The sequence below is a fragment of the Camelus dromedarius genome, chromosome 4 (assembly GCF_036321535.1).
Source record: "Camelus dromedarius isolate mCamDro1 chromosome 4, mCamDro1.pat, whole genome shotgun sequence".
Lineage (NCBI taxonomy): Eukaryota > Metazoa > Chordata > Mammalia > Artiodactyla > Camelidae > Camelus > Camelus dromedarius.
In genome coordinates this window covers 11,287,837-11,307,008 of record NC_087439.1, presented here as the reverse complement: position 1 = coordinate 11,307,008, position 19,172 = coordinate 11,287,837, and the positions used below count along the sequence as shown (strand labels likewise).

Sequence of the window (19,172 nt, the reverse complement as noted above, 5' to 3'; positions counted from 1 at the left end):
GGCGCGTGGGCCTGGGGTCTTGCTAACCCCTAACATGGGATAGAGTAAAGAGGTGCTGAGGGGAACAGGCTTTTGGCAAGAGTGAGAGGACCTGCACCTTGGAGGATGGGGTGACGAAACCGAGTATAGGGATGTGTGAGAAGGGGGACAGTTCACTTGAGGCTGAGTGACATGGGATAGGGGCTTGGGTGAGAACGGTTAGCCATTGTGCCTGCCTGGAGTGCAGGCAGGGAATTTGACGGGAGGGGCTGGACCGTGACCCTGGAGCAGGCGAGGTGGAAGCTGTGCTGAGGAGTAGGGCTGCTAGTGAGAGGGGCTGGGCCGGGAGGGGAAAGGAGAAACTTTTCAGAAAATGATTATTAAGCACCTTCTTAACTGTAGTCGGTGTATTTTGCTTAATGCTGTAGACTCTTTGGGGAGTCTAAATCTATGAGCTTTCTTGAGGGGTGAGTATAACTCAGTGGTAGAGCGTATGCTTAGCATGCAGGAGGCCCTGGGTTCAATCCTCAGTACCTCCAATTTAGAAAATTTTTAATTAAAACGATAATAAAGCTATGAGCCTTCTCAAAAGAAAAAAAAAGCACATAAAGATCCACACATGATTTTACATTCAATTTCAAGGGCTTCACAGAACAGCTCCCCAAGATTAGAGGCTTGGCTATGGAAGATATAAAGACGTGTGGGATTTATAAAGTGCCATCACAAGGCAATAAATTATTAACGCCAAATGAGTAGTGGAGGCAATAATTGCTAAAGAATGTTAATGGGTATTGGAATCAGTGTAGACTTTATGAAGAAGGTGGAACTTAAGATGAGTATATGAAGGGAAGGCCAGTCTGGCAAAGGGTGTGACAGGCACGGGGACCCTCAGTGGCAGTGGAGGAGGCCTATAGCTTCTCCACCTCATCTCTCCAGTGAGAGGCCCAGGAAGGTGGCTCATAAATGCCAGTGTCCTGTGAACAGGGTCTCCAAATGTTAAAGGGTTTCCTGTACTTCACGTACTTCTAAGAATCCGATTTAGAAATCTCAGAAAGAAGAGCCCTGTTTAACTGTGTACTTCCACATTTTCCAAACTTAATTATCTGTGAGAGCCTTTATTTTTCCCTTCTAACCCCTACTAACAGCTCAAGAAGCATCAGGACTACAGTTTGGGGAAAGTCCTTGAGAATAAAGGACCACAGAAGGGGTTTGAACAATGGCTCAGCATTGGTTTGATGTGTGATGCCAGATTAACTGGGACGGCGTGTGTAGGAATGGAGTGGCCAGGAGAGAGACTGGAGGCAGAGGGAGCCTGAGCCACAGCAAACCTCACAGTGAAAAGAGGTACATTGGTCAAGGGGGTTTCCTGGGAAATGATTATACTACTACTGTTTTCTTCCCAGGAAATGACATTTGGCTCTAAAAAGAAGATTCCATTTTTCATGATAAAATGGCAGCAGTGAAAACCCCCAGCAGAGAAGTAAAGACCGCAGAAGAACCATTTCATAACATGTCACCCCTCCTTTTAAGGAGCCTGGTGGAAGAGCCCAAGAAAAGAAAAGAAGTACCAAATTACCTCCTAGAATCAAGTAAGTGCTTAGAAAATAGATCTGCTTTACAACTCACGTCTTCCCAGGGGATCCAAAGTCCAGAAAGCCTAATGGAATTTGAGGGGCTGATTTATCTATATCATTTTATAGGCTCATAATAGTTTTTATTATTAAGAACAGTGGTTCTATTAAGATCCATCCACTTAGCTAGATAGATGGTGTAAATTAGTCGCCAAATTCTGTTGCTTCCATTTCCTCAAATACCTTTCTTTTCTGTCCCCGCTGCCTTGTTCCGCACCCTCAGCAGGTCACCAGGACTATTGTACATGTCCCTCTCCCTGGCCATACTCTCCTCTGGTCTGCTCTTCACACCCAGCAGGCTCCTTCCTGTAATCCAGGTTGGCTTTGTCACTATCCCGCTTGAATATTCTCAGGCGTCCCCTTGCAAACAGAATAGTTTCAATTCCTTTGCTTGGCATTTGGCCCCCTTTGCCGTTGATCTGAACCTGCCCACCCAGTGCCTCTCCTGTCCCCAACTCCAGCCACGCCTGCTACTCCTGCTCCTTTAAGACCACTTGCATTTTACACCTTCTTGCATTTTTTCCATGCACCTCCCTCAACCTGGGAAGCCTGGTCAATCCTCAAGCTGTTATGTATAAGGCTAGTCATTTACCTCCATTCTTCTCACTGAATCCATCAAAACATCATGATACATTCTATTTCTTACTGTTGCGGAAGCTGAGACTCAGAAAAGTCAAATGAAGCCCCCAAGGTGCCACAGCGAAGTGGAGGGTTGGCATTCGGCTGTTGCTGCCCCGTGTCCAGCTCTCCACAGTCACTAGGTTGCTTCTCACTCACCACTCAAGGCTCATGGCCAGGTCTGGAAATGTAGTACATGGTGGGGCTCTTTTGTCACTGTAGAACACGTTGAGCGCAAGTTGGTATACTTGACTGTTTCTGGGCATTGACAGAAAAATGCTCCTTTTACGTCTATTTTGTGGTCCTAAAAACAAAAACAAAATCTTTAGCATTAAAAAAAAATTACCAAATAATGTTAATTTCAATACTTGAAAATTTACCAAATGGCCAACAGAGATCGCAGTTCCCTGAGGCACCATCCTTCCCCTAATCCAGCCCTTCAGTTTGGCATGAAGCTGACGACCCATCCGCTGGGGAGTAGCAAAAATCATCAGTGACCAGTCACCTGGAGAGCAGTAAAGACACCAAATTTCACACCCAGTTCAGATGTATACTAGAATCACAGTGCTCGAAGGATGGGGTCAGGGTGTCTGGGGCTCACAGGATTTGGATATGGCCAAAGGTGAAAGGTTATCACGGAAACTGGACAGTGCATTTGTATTGAAGGAGAGAGTCTGCTGGTTGGAATCAGACAGGCATGGGCTTGATTATTAACTGCCAGGTCTGGGTGAGTTGCTCAACCTTGTTGAGTCTCAGCATCCTCATGTACAGAATGGAAAGAACACCTGCCTCATAGGACTGGAATGAAGATTATAAACGAACGCCTGGCACCAAGCACGGAAGGCGCGGAAGTGACTGTGTAGTGGGTTCCAGCGTCTTTTCCATATGTCTCAGCTCTTGCTCAGTGAATTGCTGGTATCAGTTTTGTAGCCCTGGACACTTTTGTGAGCTCAGCTGTCTTAACCTTCTTCTCAAAACTGGAGGTAAAAAAAAAAAAAAAAAAAAAAAGACATTCACTTGACAAGAGCAGTTTGAGGCTTTACCGTCCAGAGCGATGATTATTCAGAGCTTTAGGATTACTCTATATCACACTGTAACTCAGTTAGGAAATCAAATCAGAACAGTTAAACACACAGTAGTAAAATGAAACCCTTGGTGTTTGGATTCTTTGAAGTGGATGTTCATTTCTAATAAGCAGCAACAGCTCTATACAGAAAAACAGGGCTTGTGGTCTTGATGAGCTTGGGTTTTATTATGAAGACTTATACCAAATGTGTTCAGAGCAAATTATTTTAATAGGTAAGAAACAATAAATGTGAATTTGTACTGTGATGATGGTAGCTCCCAAGTGATGTGTGAAAAGAGAGAGAGGGCAACGCAGTTCAGTTCATTTGGAACAGATCGTTCATCTTGTTGACAGCTGTTATCCTCTGTCTGAAACATTCATATGCTTAAAGTATCCTAAATTAAAGGAAGCCCATGTTAATAGGATCATCTTCCATTTAATATTTTTTTATGTCTAATCTCATGATATATTTATCTACATTGTTTTTATAGAGATTTATGCACAACTTCTGAATAACAAGGTCATACAGGCAAAACCTGGCATATTGCATTTTGGAGGCTGTCAAGTAGAAAAACATCACCAACAGCTACTGGTAGGTACTTTCGGAGTGGGATAATTAATCATAGGAATGAAATGGCATGAATGTTCTGCATTTATATTACTCATTTATTTAAAGAGCAGCATGATCAGTAGAAGTGCAGGTGGAAATTGGACCAGAAAGGTAGGATGAGAGATTTTCAAGTTGCATCAGTGTCCTTAGTCAAATTCCCTCCGCACTGCTGAAGGCTCCTCCCAGCACTCTTTCCAAACAGATGCTGTTGCGGAGTGACTCTGAGGGGCCAGGAACTGTGCTTTGTGTCTCTCATGATTCGACGTGGCTCCTACACCAGCTTTGTGGAGGTTGTAGTAGTACTGTTTTTGTAGAGATAAGGGAACCGTGATTCCAAAAGGTTAAAGAGTTGCCTCAGGAACACAGAGCTGCCAAGTGATGGAGACAGACTGAACTCTTGGGCTGCCTCCCTCCCAACCAGTGCACTCTTGCCCCACGCCTGCACCACCAGGGAAATGGGTGTCCCTTTCATGGCAGGCCCCAGCAAGGGTTCCGTTTCACCTGCTCAGGTGAGATGCTCTCGCCTCAATCAGTCATTCTGGCCAGAGAGATTCCAGCCGGATCTGAGACAGCAGAGGTCAGCTTCACTGAAGGGACAGGTGAAAGGATGGACTTTGAAGTGGCTGAAGCTGTAGTGACAGCAGTCCACCACAGAGCCACACCAAGGTCCAGTCCTTCGCAGGTTCCCTTCATCGACCTGGATGTTCAGACTAGGGTGGGCTCGGGCTGACTGCAGCACTCGTAACGCCCTCACTAAAAGAACCTGAACATTTAAATCAGCTCTGCAATCTCAGTGACCTCACCATGACCCTGAGTCACACTGAGCAGGGCATCAGAATTACTCCGACTGGGCCCTAGTTCTGAGCCAAACTGGCCTCTGGGTATGTGTTGGAGTTGGGTAGATAGAGGCGGGCTCTCTTCACATGGGCTCTCTGAGACTCTGGCCTTGTATGTGATGTCCCCCTCCCACCACAAGAGTCTCTACTTTCAGAAGTAGTGCATTCTTAGAAGCCATGTCTTAAAGTGGATCATTTTAAGATAGAATTTTTTTTCATTTATTCAGCAGCATTTATGATGCACATTAATATTCCAGCACTACTCCAGGAGCTGGAACACAGGCAGGAAACAAGTCAGACAAGGTCCCCACTTTTATGGAGGTTACATTTTAGAGTGAATAGATATATTAGATGAAAAAGTAAATAACAATCTCAGTTGAAGTGCCAGGAAGGTAAAGTGGTAGAGTGACTTGGATCAGGGAAGACATCTCTGAGCAGGTACTGATACAGGAAAAATGCAGAGTGAGAGGATGGCCATGTCCCAGGTCTCGGATAAGTCTCTGGGACATGCCCTTCCAAGTGTGGGTCCTTGGCTTCGTGTAGGAAAGAATTCGAGAATGAGCCACAGTTGAGTAAAGGTAAATTTATTCAGCGAGATACATGCCCCAGTATCAGAGTGCAGGCTGTTTCAGAGTGCAAGGCTGTTTCAGAAGGCAGGCTGTTTCAGAAGGCAAGAGGAAGGCCATGGAGTGTAGGGGTTGGTGCTCAGGTTAAAGTAAAAGTAGTTACACACTCCATAGACAGAGTGCGGTCTGTCTTGCTCAGAAGGGAGAGTGGCTTTAAGTTAGAATTTGATTATTGTGATTGACTCACTTTCAGAGTGAGGAGAATTGCTGGAGGAAACTGACAAATGGTAAAGCTGTCAGGAGTGAGGTTAGGTTCTATGAGGCCAAGCCCAGTGAACAGAGAATGCAGCTTCCGTGAGTCCTTACACCCAAAATGGGTAGAGAGAGAATCAGGAAAGGAACTGATTAGATGCCAAGTACTTCCCCTCTGGAAAAGGGTCAGGATTTAAAACTGTGATTAGGAACTTTACCCCCTCAACCTACAAGGACACGTTTCTTAGAACACAGTATCAAAGACCAAGGTTAATCATTCATTTTGGAACTTACTTTTCCTGGTTGTTAGATTTGCTAGTTAGATTATGGTAGGATAGATCTACAATAATTGTCATTCATAATTGTTCATTGTTCATAGTGAGTGAGCAATTCATTACCCATCCCCAGCCCCCTCACTCTTCTCATTCCCTTACCTACCCCGCCCCAACCCGAGGCACCACTGATCCACATTCTGTTAATATAGATTTGCCTGTTCTGGATTTTTCATTAAAGTGGAATCACACAACATGTGATCTTTGGTGCCTGGCCGCTTTCATTTAGCATGTTTTTCAGGCTCATTCAGTGTGTAGCATGAATCAGTACTTCACTCCTTTTTATGGCCAAATAATATTCCATGGTATGGATATACCACATTGATCTATTCATCAGTTGATGGACATTTGGATTTTGTCTTTGGGACTATTATGAATAATGCCATCATGGCCACTCATGTCCATGTTTCTGTGTGGACATATTTTCAGTTCTCTTGGGTATATACCAAGAAGTAAAATTGTTGGGTTGTATGGTATATTAGTTTTCAGTGGCTGTCATAACAAATTACCACAAATTTAGGGGCTTGAAAAACCAGAAACTTGCTCTGGAGACCAGAGTCCAAAATCAAGGTGTTAGCAGGGCCATGCTCCTTCTGAAGGCTCTTGGAAAGACTCTTTCCTTGACTCTTTCAGGTTGTGGTGGCTCCAGGCATTTTTTTGTTTCAAGGCTACGTAACTCTAAATCTTGGCCACTATCTTCACATGGCCTTCTCTTCTGATGCTCTGTGTCTTCGCTTCTGTGTCTTAAAAGGACACTTGTCATTGGACTTAGGGACCATCTGGGTAATCCAGGAAGATCTCATCTCAACATCCTTGACTTAATAGCATCTGCAATATAACTCTTTTCCCAAATAAGGTCACATTCACAGGTTGCAGCTATTAGGGTGTGGATATATGTTTTGAGTTCATCATCCAACTCACTATTGATGACTAATGATGTTGAGCATCTTTTCATGAGCTTGCTGATCATGATGTCAAAAAGGCTTTGGAGGAGAAGCCCTTTGGGATAGCCCAAAAGCAAAGTAAGAAGTGGGGAGAAGACAGTCAGGGCATAGAGGAAGACATGGGGAGAGTTGCAGGGGGAGCAAGCACATGGCATTTCTGGAGACCAGTGTGCAATGTGGTTCACCTGGTTTGGAGGGTTTTCAAAGGAGGTAAAAGCTTCATTCTGCTGGAGAACAGAGGCCATCTCTGTCTTGTATAACACAATGCCTAACACACAGAGGGCACTCAATAAACACTTGTCAAGATATTGAACTCCCTTTATTGGAAAAGAGTGACTTGGCAGAGACTCACTAATTCCAAATAAATACAGGGTAAAGTCTAAATTTAATCACATTACTTCTATCAGACATTAAAACAAACAGAAATAGATAAAAGTACAAAATTAGTTCATCTTAATAACCTTCTGGGAGAGCCAGCCTCCCCCTTCTATCAGCAAAGTTAAGCAGAAGCCTAAGGCAATTACCTTGAGGTTCTGCCAAACAAAGGAGGAAGTCTGACTCTGTTTTTATCTTCGTTTTGTTACAGGAAACTGTGCAAATCACCCAAGAATGGAATGATTGACTGTGTGTTTAAAACCATGATAAATTGTTCATTAACATTCGAGATTAAGCCAGATCTAGTTAAAGGATTTAAAGCCTTTTACTTGAATTCATATTGAAATCAATGTTTCGATTTACTTTAAAAGTTGAAATAATGATTCTTAAAACCAAGACCTCAAATTCTTTTTTCCCCCATGGAAAGATTTTGTCTGGGAATCTGCATTTATGAAGTAAATAATCAGTTTTCCGTGAGACAATCAGTGTTTCTGTTGCCAGCCCAAAACAAACTTGTTAGCCTATTCAGGCTTTCTGAAATAATTGTATTAGTTTCCAGTTCCCTGTTGCAGCCTTCAGAGACACATTCCATCCCAGAATCTCGCTTCCCAACATTGGGGCCATGAACTCCAACAGTTTCTCCTCAGTGTGTAAGGGTAGGGAGAGGTGAAGCTGATACAGGAAAATGTGGGTTGTGAGAGGATGGCCACGTCCCAGGTTTCAGGCAAGTCCCTGGGACACGTCCCATCAAATAAGGGTCCTTGGCTTTGCGCAGGAAAGTGAGCCACAGTTGAGTAAAAGTAGATTTATTCAGAGAGATGCATACTCCATAGACAGAGAGTCGGCCACCTCCAAAGGTGAGGGAGCAAAAGAGGCCGCAAGGCGCAGTGTTGCTAGTTTTTATATGCTAACAAGTTGGGAGGATCAGTCCAACTACTTTAGGGAAGGGGTGGAAATTCCCAGGAATTGGGCCACTGCCCTCTCTTTGACCTTTCATGGTTAGCCTCAGAACTGTCATGGCACCTGTAGGTGTGTCATTCACCCTGCTAGTACATTACAATGTGTATAATGAAGCTCAAGGTCCACTGGAGGTCAAATCTCCCACCGTCTCGGGCCTCCAGGTCTACTGGGAGTTGACTTTTCCACTATCTCGGTGCTAATTGCTGTGTCATTCCGTTAATGGTTATGCCCTGCCTCCTTCCTTCCTGTCTCAAAACCACAGTATAAACACGGTGCATCTTTCTGGAGCATCAATTTTCCTTCACATTTTGGAGAAATGCAGCATAGAGCAACATTTTAGAGTCAAGTGCATTACCAACATTCATTTGAAGACAAAACACTAAAGAGCTTTTAGGGGCTGCTTGCATTTTGTCCCCAGGTCCTTGGGGTTAAGGATTAACCTCTGAGAAGCCGTGTACCTTGAGGGGAGGGGTTGAAAGACCCCAACTTGGAGCCTGAGATGTTGTGTTTGAAAAAATACTATGATAAGTGCTTGGGGTTGAGGTTAGCCCTTTACCCACCCCAAGCCAGCGCTTCACTGAAGGGCTGGTTTTGCTCTGCCCTGTGGAGGGAGGAGACTAGAATCTCCTGAGGGGGCTGGAAGGGAGACAGAGCCAGGAGAGCTGTGAGCAATACTTAAGAAATCCCTGTGAATCTTGAGTAAAAGCTGTTAAACCTATGGTTGTATGTATGGTTGGTGGTTCCTCATTTGGTTTGTTGGTTGGTTGGATGGTTGATTGGTTGGTCAGTTGGTCGGTTGGTTGGTTGTGAAGGCAGTTCTAAAAAACTGAAGCAGGGCCTGAATGTTGCCTTAGAGTCAATATGGTGCCCTGTGGAGGCAGCATCAAGGTTGTGAGGACCCACAAGGCCAGAAGAGGGTCAGCTCCCAGGGGAAGAGAGAGCTTGGAAGGAGGAAGGACATCTACTGACCCCAGAATTACAAGACAGAGTAGAATTTAGGTAATGTGTCTTGTCTTACCACAAGGACAATTCTGGGTTGCCCGTGTTTTCAAATAAACTTTCAATGTTAATTTAAGATTTGCAAAGGTTAACCACTATATATAAAATAGATAAAAACAAATTTCTTCTGTATAGCACAGGGAACTGTATTCAAGATCTTCAATGAATATGAATATGAAAGTGAATATATGTATATATGTGCATGACTGGGGCATTTTGCTGTACACTGGAAATTTATGCATTGCAACTGACTATACTTTAATCATCATCATCATCATCATCATCATCATCATCATCATCATCACTTTCTAAATGCTTCCTTCATCTTCTTAAGGCTTTTTTTTTTTCCTTTGAATGATTTTTTTTCCTCCCAATTTGAGTTATAAATGGCAAGACAGGAGTGCCATTTTAGCCCCGAAAGGGTATTATTTTTAACAACTGAAGAAGTAAAACTGACCTGCTGACAAAGTATAGAAAGAAATAAAGGGAATGCAGTTTAGGCACTGAGATGTCTTGGGCTATGAGATGGTAGTGGAAAGAGCCCTAGACCAGGGCTGGGGACCAGAGTCCTGGACCCAGCTCTGCCACTTAACCCAGGTGCAGTGAGCGGTACCAAATCTTTGTGTCATCTCATAGTAAGGGGTTGTCCTAAAAGACCTCTTCAGTCCTTCTCCGGCTCAGCACATGCTTCAGTAGGACAGAGAACAGGGATTATCTTAACATGCAATGAGTATTTGCAACCAACCAAAAACTGAGAATTCCAAAATTAATAAACTGCCCTGTGTTCCCAGTATATTTTGGAAGTCAACCTCTTGAATGTTGACTTTGCTTTCCAAAATGTAGAGAACTAAGTTGTTCAATTTTTGCTTTGATTGGTTAAGTTTTGTTGTTTTAAGTTCATTAGAAAAGCTTGTTGGCAAACATGTCCCTTGGAATTGTCTTAGGCAACATTTGGTTTAACTGTCCTTGTGAGAAGGAATTTTTCTCCCACCATCACTGCAGTCTGCTGGTGGCCTTCTTAGACCTCTGCCATCTGCCCTGCGGGACAGTGGTCCCGGCCTGTCAATCCTAACAAGTCTCCCATTCCATTTCAGATCTCAAGTAAAAGCTGAACATTTTTCTTACTCTTTCTACACTCCCTATACCTAAATATCTAAATTTTTGTTTGAGCCTGTTAATTCTTATTTCTATGAATCCAAATGTACATTTCCAGATCAAGCATCTTTTAAAGGTGACTCTGGGAAATTGCAGCCAAATTATATATCTTTATTATCGTGAATGGGATCTATATTGTTTTATTCTTTAAGAACATTCAATATTTTCTTATTGCTGACTTTTTACTCACTTGACAATATAGATACCATTTCTTGAGTTCCGTGGGACAGCCTTCATGTATAAATGGGGAGTGGGCATGTTTGGATTTGCTCTGCTACACTCAGGTTGGAGGTTTCTTTTCTTTTCTTTTCTTTTTTTTAATTGAACTATAGTCAATTTACAATGTTGTATTAATTTCTGGTGTACAGCATAGTAATTCAGTTATACGTATAAAAACATTCCTTTTCATATTCTTTTTTCATTATAAGCTATTATAAGATACTGATTATAGTTCCCTGTGTTATACAGTAGGACCTTGTTGTTTATCTATTTTATGTATAGTAGTTACTATCTGCAAATCCCAAACTCCCAATTTATCTCTCCACCTCCTTTTCCCCCTCTGGTAACCATAAGTTGAATTTCCATGTTGTGAGTCTGTTTCTGTTTCGTAAATGAGTTCATTTGTGTCTTTTTTTTTTAGATTCCACATATAAGTGATATCATATGGTATTTTTCTTTTTCTGACTTACTTCATCAGGTTTGACAGTCTCCGGTTCCATCCATTTGCTGCAAATGGCAGTATTTTATTCTTTTATATATATACACACCACATCTTCTTTATCCAGTCATCTGTCAATGGACCGTTTGTTTCCATGTCTTGGCTATTGTAAATAGTGCTGCTGTGAATATTGGGGTGCAGTTTTCTTTACTTTTTAAATAAAAATCTGGCTCAGCCCCTCATCCACAGGTACTGGCTGGATCTCCAGGCTGGGGAGTTCCAGCTCCTGTCCCCCTTGGGACCACTCAGGAATACTGGTACATCTGAGCCAGCCCAGCAGTTTTGAGAACAGACCTGTGGTTTTCAGCCTATAATGCCGCTTGCTGCAAACTGATCTAAGCCAATGAAGTTATTTCTAACTGTCATGTAGCTACTGATCATCTGAGGCTGATGGGAGGTGGGAGCCTTTAGGTTCCCTCCCCAACAGCCTTGCTAGCAGGCTGTCTGCTGTGAAGAAAACAGGTCCAAGAAGAAATTCTGCCATGTATCTCAACACTTATTAGCAAGCAGGCAAGACAAGATCATCAGACTTGTAATCTCCAAGGAGTCTCAGTGTAGCTCCTTGCAGGGAAGCTTTGCAGGCAGTAGACCTTCGGACTGGCTGACAGGATTTTTTGGCAAAAGAGGGCACCTAAGGGACTCATGGGTCTTTGAACTTTATTCTAAAGGATACTGGGCTCTGGCCTCATCGGATTCTCACATTCCTTTTGTTCAAAAGTAAAAATATCTGTATGATATTTCTAGCCAATCCGTGTGTCCTGAACATCCCTTATGCTATCGTAGACGACCTCTGCTGTCAACTCAAGCGAGCATATTGAAGTACTCTTAGTAGCCGCCTCTGGAGTGTGGACTCTGGTATAGGAACTTTCAAAGTGCACTGGGCACTCTGGAGCACAGATTACTGATTTCTAAGGTTAACTACCCCTGGGATATACATTAAAACCAGTGCACATGCTTACAATGCATTTTTTAAAAGTAAATGGCAGATGGTATAACCACTTCTGCTCCAAGTACTTCCTAGACTCCAACTCAAGGTCTTCAGTCCTCTCTCCACAACAAGCATGGGGACAGAGCTCTGTGTCAAGGCTTCCAGGCCCTGGGGCTCAGTGGCCACCTCTCCATTTCCAGGCAGGACTCTGAGTGTGATGGACACAGGCTCCAGGCATCCTGGGTTTCTCCTGAAGGAGCCACTCTTGTGGGTAGGAAGCCCAGGAGCCCACACCTTCACCAAGGGCAGGGCCCCTTGGAGGTCAAGAGAGGCCTGGGCAACCTTTTTTTTCCCCTCAGGTTTCTCACATATTAAAAGGTTATGCCATGTTGCTGCAAATGGCAATATCCCATTCTTTTTTATGGCTGAGTAATATTCCATTGTATATTTATATCACATCTTTCTTATCTATTTAGGTTTGCAGCAACATGGATGAACCTAGAGATGATCATACTAAGTGAAGTCAGTCAGGCAGAGAAAGACAAATATCATATGACACCACTTATATATGGAATCTAAAAAATAATACCAATCAACTTATTTACAAAACAGAAACAGACTCACGGCCAAAGAAAACAAACTTACAGTTACTAGAGGGGAAGGGGAAGGCGAGGGATAAGTTAGGAGTATGGAATTCACAGATACACAATACTACATATGAAATAGAGAAGCAGCAAGGATTTACTGTACAGCACAGGGAACTATACTCAGCATCCTCTAATAGCCTATCGTGAAAAAGAATCTGAAGCTGTACCCTTGAAACTAACACAATATTGTAAATCAACTATAGTTAAATTAAAAAGAAAAGATAAGCCAAAACAAGGTCACAAAAACTGTGGTACTTTAAGAATGTTCAGAGGTGACAAATGAGAACTTTTAACAAATACAGGCATCATTGTAATCTCATCAAGAAATAATGTCTGCAGCAGGTGGGGGTATAGCTCAGTGGTAGAGTGAGTGCTTAGCATGCACCAGGTCCCAGGTTTGATTCCCAGTACCTCCAATAAAATTTTTTAAAAAGAAAGAAAAAAGATTTTTTAAAATACTGAAAACAAGCAAAAAAAGAGATGATGTCTAAAGTCTAATTTAGGGCCTCAGTGAATGTGAAGCCTTGTACAGCCAGCCCTGTGACAGGCCCAGCCTCTGGCTTTGACTTTGGAAACTCAGGGGCCTCTTAAATATCCTCTGGCACAGGTGAAGGCTAGATCCCAGAACCCAAAGCCCTTGCTCCCTTTTCAAGCAGAAGAAGGAAAACCACCTCTACTCAGAGACCCAGTTAATTTATCCAACAGGTTGTCCTGCCTCCCAGGGATGGCCTCCTCCTGACCCCATCAGAGAACTCCTGACCTGGCATTCTTTTTATGTGCCCCAGGGATGGACTGGAGGCTGTCCTTGCCTCTCTCCTTTTTCTGATTTCTTGACTGCCTGAGTGTCACCGGGTCCGCACGACCAAGTGGCATGCAGTTAGAGACACTGTGGGAGTGGGTGGGTGACTGACTTCTTAGCTTAGTTGAATCAAGGACTAAGCTGAGTTGAACAGAAAGTTACACACAGTAACCGGTTAGGACAGGGGAGGAGGGAAGTGTGAGTCCAGGTCTGGGGACCCCCTGGGGCTATGGCTCTGGAAAACTCAGGCTGAGCAGAGACACGTGGGCATATTTTATTACTCTTTCAGTGGTGTGTGTTGTGCTTATTTCATGACTCTTTAAGTGGCGTATGATAGATTTTAAATCTCTTAAAAGTTTGAAAATGCACCAGATCTCCTCAAATCCCTTCAGATACAAGATGAGGTATCAATATGAGGTGAATATGCCAATCGATAAAACGGTGTGTTCATCTCAGTGTTTCTTTTTCTCTCCAGCATCTTGTCAATATTTCCAATGAAGACATACATGTTCATATTTTACCCCCACAAACCAAATACTTTCAGATCAAGTATGTGAAAAAGGTAAGCGGCATGTGGTGGCCTGTGGTCTCGCGGTGTTTTTTGTTGGGGTGTGGTTTTCTGTCGCGGGTCTGCCAGGGACGGGTGTGTAGTGTTGTCACCATGGTCCTGCTCTCTGTACGCATCTCGTCCCAACAAGAGCCCCCTTGTCTTCTAGGAGCACCGTCTTGTCCCTGGCTTGTCCCTCACGGTCACCGTTACATTTTCTCCAGACGAGTGGCGATACTATTATGATTGCATCCGTGTTCACTGTAAGGTCAGTTTCTGAAAAGTGGGTTCTTGGGAGGCACAGGTGGTATCGTAATTTGTTATCTTCAAGGGAAGAAGGGAGACGGAATGGCAAGTATGAAGCTTCTCAGTCCAGTGCCTCGGGCAGCCAGTCTGAATGGCTTGAGGGTACTGGTCCAGTGATGTGGGTCCCTGCTGGGAAAGCCTCAGGCTGCCTAAGAACTGGGACAGAGCCAGAAGCCGCTGTTTGCCGCAGGCTCCCACCTGCCCTGGCCTGAAAACCTCATTTATCATGCAGTGCTGGGAATGGATGAAGGCTTTTCGAATAACTTAAACATCTCCCTTTAAGCGCTAGGTTAAAAAAGATCAGTCACAACCCCAAGTCATGATGACAAACACCTGGGGTGGGACGGGGTCTCTGTAGGAACGTCCTCCGAGGCAGCCAGGGTGATCTGCATGGAGCGGGAGCTCGTGCTGCTGTGTGAGTTCTCCTGCACATTTAATTCATTCCTCGCCCCAAAATTCCGGCACCACCACACCTCCCCCTTCTCTGCATTTCACACCCAACTCTTGCAAGTTGAAAAGCTTTGAGGCTAACTAAATTTAACTTTTCAATACTGAAGTGGAAGACTATATATGCTTTAGGAACAAGGTTTTAAAAAAAGAAAAAAAAACGCAAAATGAAGCTAGAATGTTGCTTTCAGGAGGAATATTCTGAACCAAGAACAAAGATCCCTAGGCAGGCGTTGTACAGAGTGCGAGAGCGCGCATCCTGCTACTTAACGGTGATGCTATAGTGATACCTTGTGTTCAGGTGGCACTTCCAACTTTTTAAGGGTATCATCTGCTTTAATTCTCAAAAACACCCCTAAGGAAAGGCGGAATTATCACCATCTCAAAGGAAAGGAAGAAAGGAGGTGTGGAGTTGGCAAAGGTATTATTCCAGATCACACATTAGGCAGGACTAGAAGCAGTCTTCCCCGCCTCTGGCCAGTCCCTGGTTTACTGTTCCGTGCTCTGTAGATCAGCTGATTCTGTGTTGGTTTCTCTTGATCTCAGGCCACTAAAGATTGTGCTTCTCTGTAATTTTCTGAAATAGAAACAGACAGATTACTGTCTTCATCTGTATGTGAAGACATCATTAACCTTAGCTTTCCTGGATAACAGTGGATCTCAATTTCAATGAAATATACTTAAAATTTTCTACATTTTATTTATAGCTAAGAAAATGATATTTCAAATGTATTTAAGCACTTAAGTTTCTTAGGGAAATTTTTTCCCTTTTTTCCTTTTCTTGGTAAATATTTTTTTAATGATTGAAAATAAAATGAACTTGTAGGTACTTCATTTCTTACCTTGTTTTCAGTGTAGTAAACTTGACCTTCTTCCCATTAACTTTAGGGAGATGAAACATTGCTTATCCCCATCCATGCCTATCCTGTCATGAACACACTGGACTTTCCCTCATTTATAAATCTGTCAAATGTTCTACTTGGTGAAAGGTAAGTTATCAAAATGAATTACCAAAATGTCATAGCATGTGAAAAGTTGAAGAAATACTTGTATACGTAAAAGCTTAGATTTGTATTTTTCCTAACAGAAGGTTGTCGTTCCAGCTAAGTTAGCCTGGACTTGTTTTTGCAGAGGCGAAAAACAAAAACAAACAAACAAACCAATAAACAAAACACCAAAAACTGAAGTTAGAGGGTCATAAGCAAGAAAGGAATTTGTTGAGTCATTAACCTGAAAGGTGCAAGGTGGATCTTCAGGCATGGCTGGGTCTAGAGGGGTCTAACTCAGGTGCAGGAACCTGCCTCTCCCCGAATCGTGGTTTTGCAGGCTCCTTTCTCAACAGGCTTCCCTTTGCGGAGGCAAGACAGCTGCCAGAAGGTCCAAGTACCAAGTACTGGCAATAAGGGTGGTTGGAGGGGCTGGAGGGGTTGGGGGCAACCATACAAAAGTCCCAGGATTGAATCTTACTGGACCACTTGGGTCTCATGTCCATCTATTAACCAGTCTCTGTTTTTAGATGAAAATGGATACAGGGAAGGCAAAGACGATGGACAGTCATTATAGAAGCCAAGTCTCCAAAGCCTCCCCACTTCTCGTTGGGAAAATAGTTGATAATTCTAGTTGTCCTTTAAGATGGCTGGTTTTTTTAATTAAACATCTTCTGCCAGGTGTAGTGCTGTCTGTCCCTAGGGCTATAAATAAGATGCATACTGAGCTGTCAGATAGTGCCGGTTATTCGAATATTGAAATAATTCTGTACTAGTGGGAAAACAAATACTGTCCTGAGATCCCAGCTGCCTGGCCCCTCTCCTGTCTCCCCTCGCCTCCCAGTGATTTAGTAACTAAGTTGTCAATACCTAGTAATTTGGGGATGGAGGGAGGCACCTGCAGACTTGGCTCCAGCCTTATATCCATTCTAATTGAGTACGGCATGTAAAGTCCTGGCTGAATGTTACTTTGAATATCACCTATGGTAAAAGGGTAAATAGACAAAAGTTCTCATCATGAAGGTCCTAAAGTCTAATGGGGATAGAACCACATCATTAATTAGTTACATCAATTGCTAAGTGTTATAATACAGGGTCCTGTGTAGGCCCAGAAGAGAGAACACAAAACTGACTGGAGAGATGGGGAAGTCCTCACTCTTATGGGAGGGACACCTGGTTATCCTGAGGCCACCATGAGGTGGGACATGAGGATGGCCTTTAAGGCAGGGAAGTAGCATGTAGAAGGCGTGGTGTCAGTAAAGAGCATAGACTGCGTCTTATGGGTGATGAATCCACCCAGTAGCTGGCAAATACTAGATCCCTCTTGATTTGGGCATGCGAGAGGCACCTGCAGGACCTGGCTCCAGCCTTGTATCCATTCAAGTCCAGACAGTGAGCAAAGGCTGTGGGCTTCAGCATGTGCAGGGGGGTGAAAGCAGGCAGCACTGAGCAGGGAGTTACAAGTTGCTAATAATGACCAGGTAATAGAGTTCGAGAGAGGGGCAACTGAACATTTTTGGTGGCGGTGGGGACCAATGGGTATGAGCCTCAGGTCCCTCCCTTTTTTAGTGCCATCTATGGTCTTTGAGTGGAACCCCAACATTTAGATCTGGAACAGGCAGATGTGTGACCCTGTTCCTCCGCCCAACAGCTCCCCATGAGCTGACTCACCATCTTTCTTTACTTTCTTTTTCAGATAACTCTTTAAGAATTGTCAATAAGTAATATATTACAAAAATACATGTAATAATATGTACAGTTTAAAGAATAATAATATGATGAATATTGATTTTAAGACATTGAGACATAAAGCACTACCGATAATTTTGCAACCACTATTCTGAATTTTGCGACAATTTCTTTTATTTATTTTAATAGTTTGGACATGTACGTAGGCACCCCCGAATAACACATTGTTTAGCTTTACCAGTGTTTGATCTTTATATAAATAGAATCATACTGTCTGTAAGTTCTTTTGCAGGCTCTGCTTCATAATGACTGTGTGACCCTGAAAAATGACAACTTTTCTGTGCCTCTCAGAATCCTCGTGTGTAAAATGCAGTTCATAAGAGTACCTACCTTGTAGAATTGGTCTGAGGATTAAACAAGTTAAAATAGAACTTATTAATAGTTCACAGTAATAGTTAAAAGTTTTTAATACTTAATAATAACAAAAACAGTGCTTAGCATATAGTTAAATGTCGACAGCATATAGAGAAATTGCTATGAGAGGCTTGGAGTGGGAAGGCTGGCGGCCAAGTTGAATGTAGGCTTCTAACACTGAGTGACTGGGCTGATGGCAGAGGGGGATGTGTGAAGCCCCAAAGCAGCCTGTCAAGATCTGTGCACAAGCTGGGAGAGTGGCCAAGGTGGGGCAGGGTAGAGATGAGGTGAGGATGTAGCTGTGGGTCTAGGATGGAGAGTTTCTTTCTCTTAGCGTGTATATATTTTTTTCAAGTTTTATTGAGATTTTTTAAACACCTTTATTATGGTATGATTCCTGTACAATAAACTACACATATTTCAGATGCATAATTTGATGAATTTTGATAGATGTATACACACATAAAAACACCACCACAATCACTCCCCAAGAGGTGCAAATTTTGAATTCCCAATTTATCCCTTCCTACGCCCTTTACCCTCTGATAACCATAAATTTGTTCTCTATGTCTTTAAATCTGTTTTCTATTTTGTAGATAAGTTCATTTGTGTCCTTTTTTTAAAGATTCTACATATAAGTGATATCATATTGTATTTTTCTTTCTCTTTCTGACTTACTTCACTTAGAATGACAGTCTCCATGTCCATCCATGTTGCTGCAATGGCATTATTTTATTCTTTTTTATGGCTGAGTAGTATTCCATTGAATAAATATACCACATCTTCTTTATCCAGTCATCTGTCAATGGACATTTAGGTTGCTTCCATGTCTTGGCTATTGCAAATAATGCTGCTACGAACATTGGGGTGCATGCATCTTTTCAAATTAGGATTTTCTCTGGATATATACCTGAGAATGGGATTGCTGGATCATATGGAACTCTATTTTTAGTTTTTTCAGGAACTGCTATACTGTCCTCCATAGTGGCTGCACCAATTTATACTCCCACAAACAGTGTAGGAGGGTTCCATTTTCTCCACACCCTCTCTAGCATTTATTATTTGTAGACTTTTTGATGATGGCCATTCTAACTGGTGTGAAGTACTACTTCATTGTAGTTTTGATTTGCATTTCTCGAATAATCACTGATGTTGAGCATCTTTTCATATGCCTGTTGGCTATCTGTATGTCTTCCTTTTAGAAATGTCTGTTTAGGTCTTCTGCCCATTTTTTGATTGGATTTTGTTTAGTTTGTTTGTTTTATTATGTTGAGCTGTGTGAGCTGCTGTGTATTTTGGAAATTAATCCTGTGTCAGTCACATCACTTGTAAATATTTTCTCCGATTCCATAGGTTGTCTTTTTATTT

The 19,172-nt window shown here is 42.7% G+C and overlaps 1 protein-coding gene across 1 annotated transcript in view; it reads left to right on the top strand.

Annotated features, from left to right (window-relative positions):
* Positions 1-19,172, top strand: part of CFAP221 (cilia and flagella associated protein 221) — a 79,464-nt gene that overhangs the window by 178 nt on the left and 60,114 nt on the right. Inside the window, exons 2-6 of the mRNA XM_010979402.3 lie at positions 1,383-1,568; positions 3,786-3,886; positions 13,891-13,977; positions 14,132-14,230; positions 15,604-15,704. Coding sequence (XP_010977704.3) covers positions 1,430-1,568; positions 3,786-3,886; positions 13,891-13,977; positions 14,132-14,230; positions 15,604-15,704 — 527 coding nt within the window. The 5' untranslated portion in view covers positions 1,383-1,429. The remainder of the gene's footprint in view (positions 1-1,382; positions 1,569-3,785; positions 3,887-13,890; positions 13,978-14,131; positions 14,231-15,603; positions 15,705-19,172) is intronic.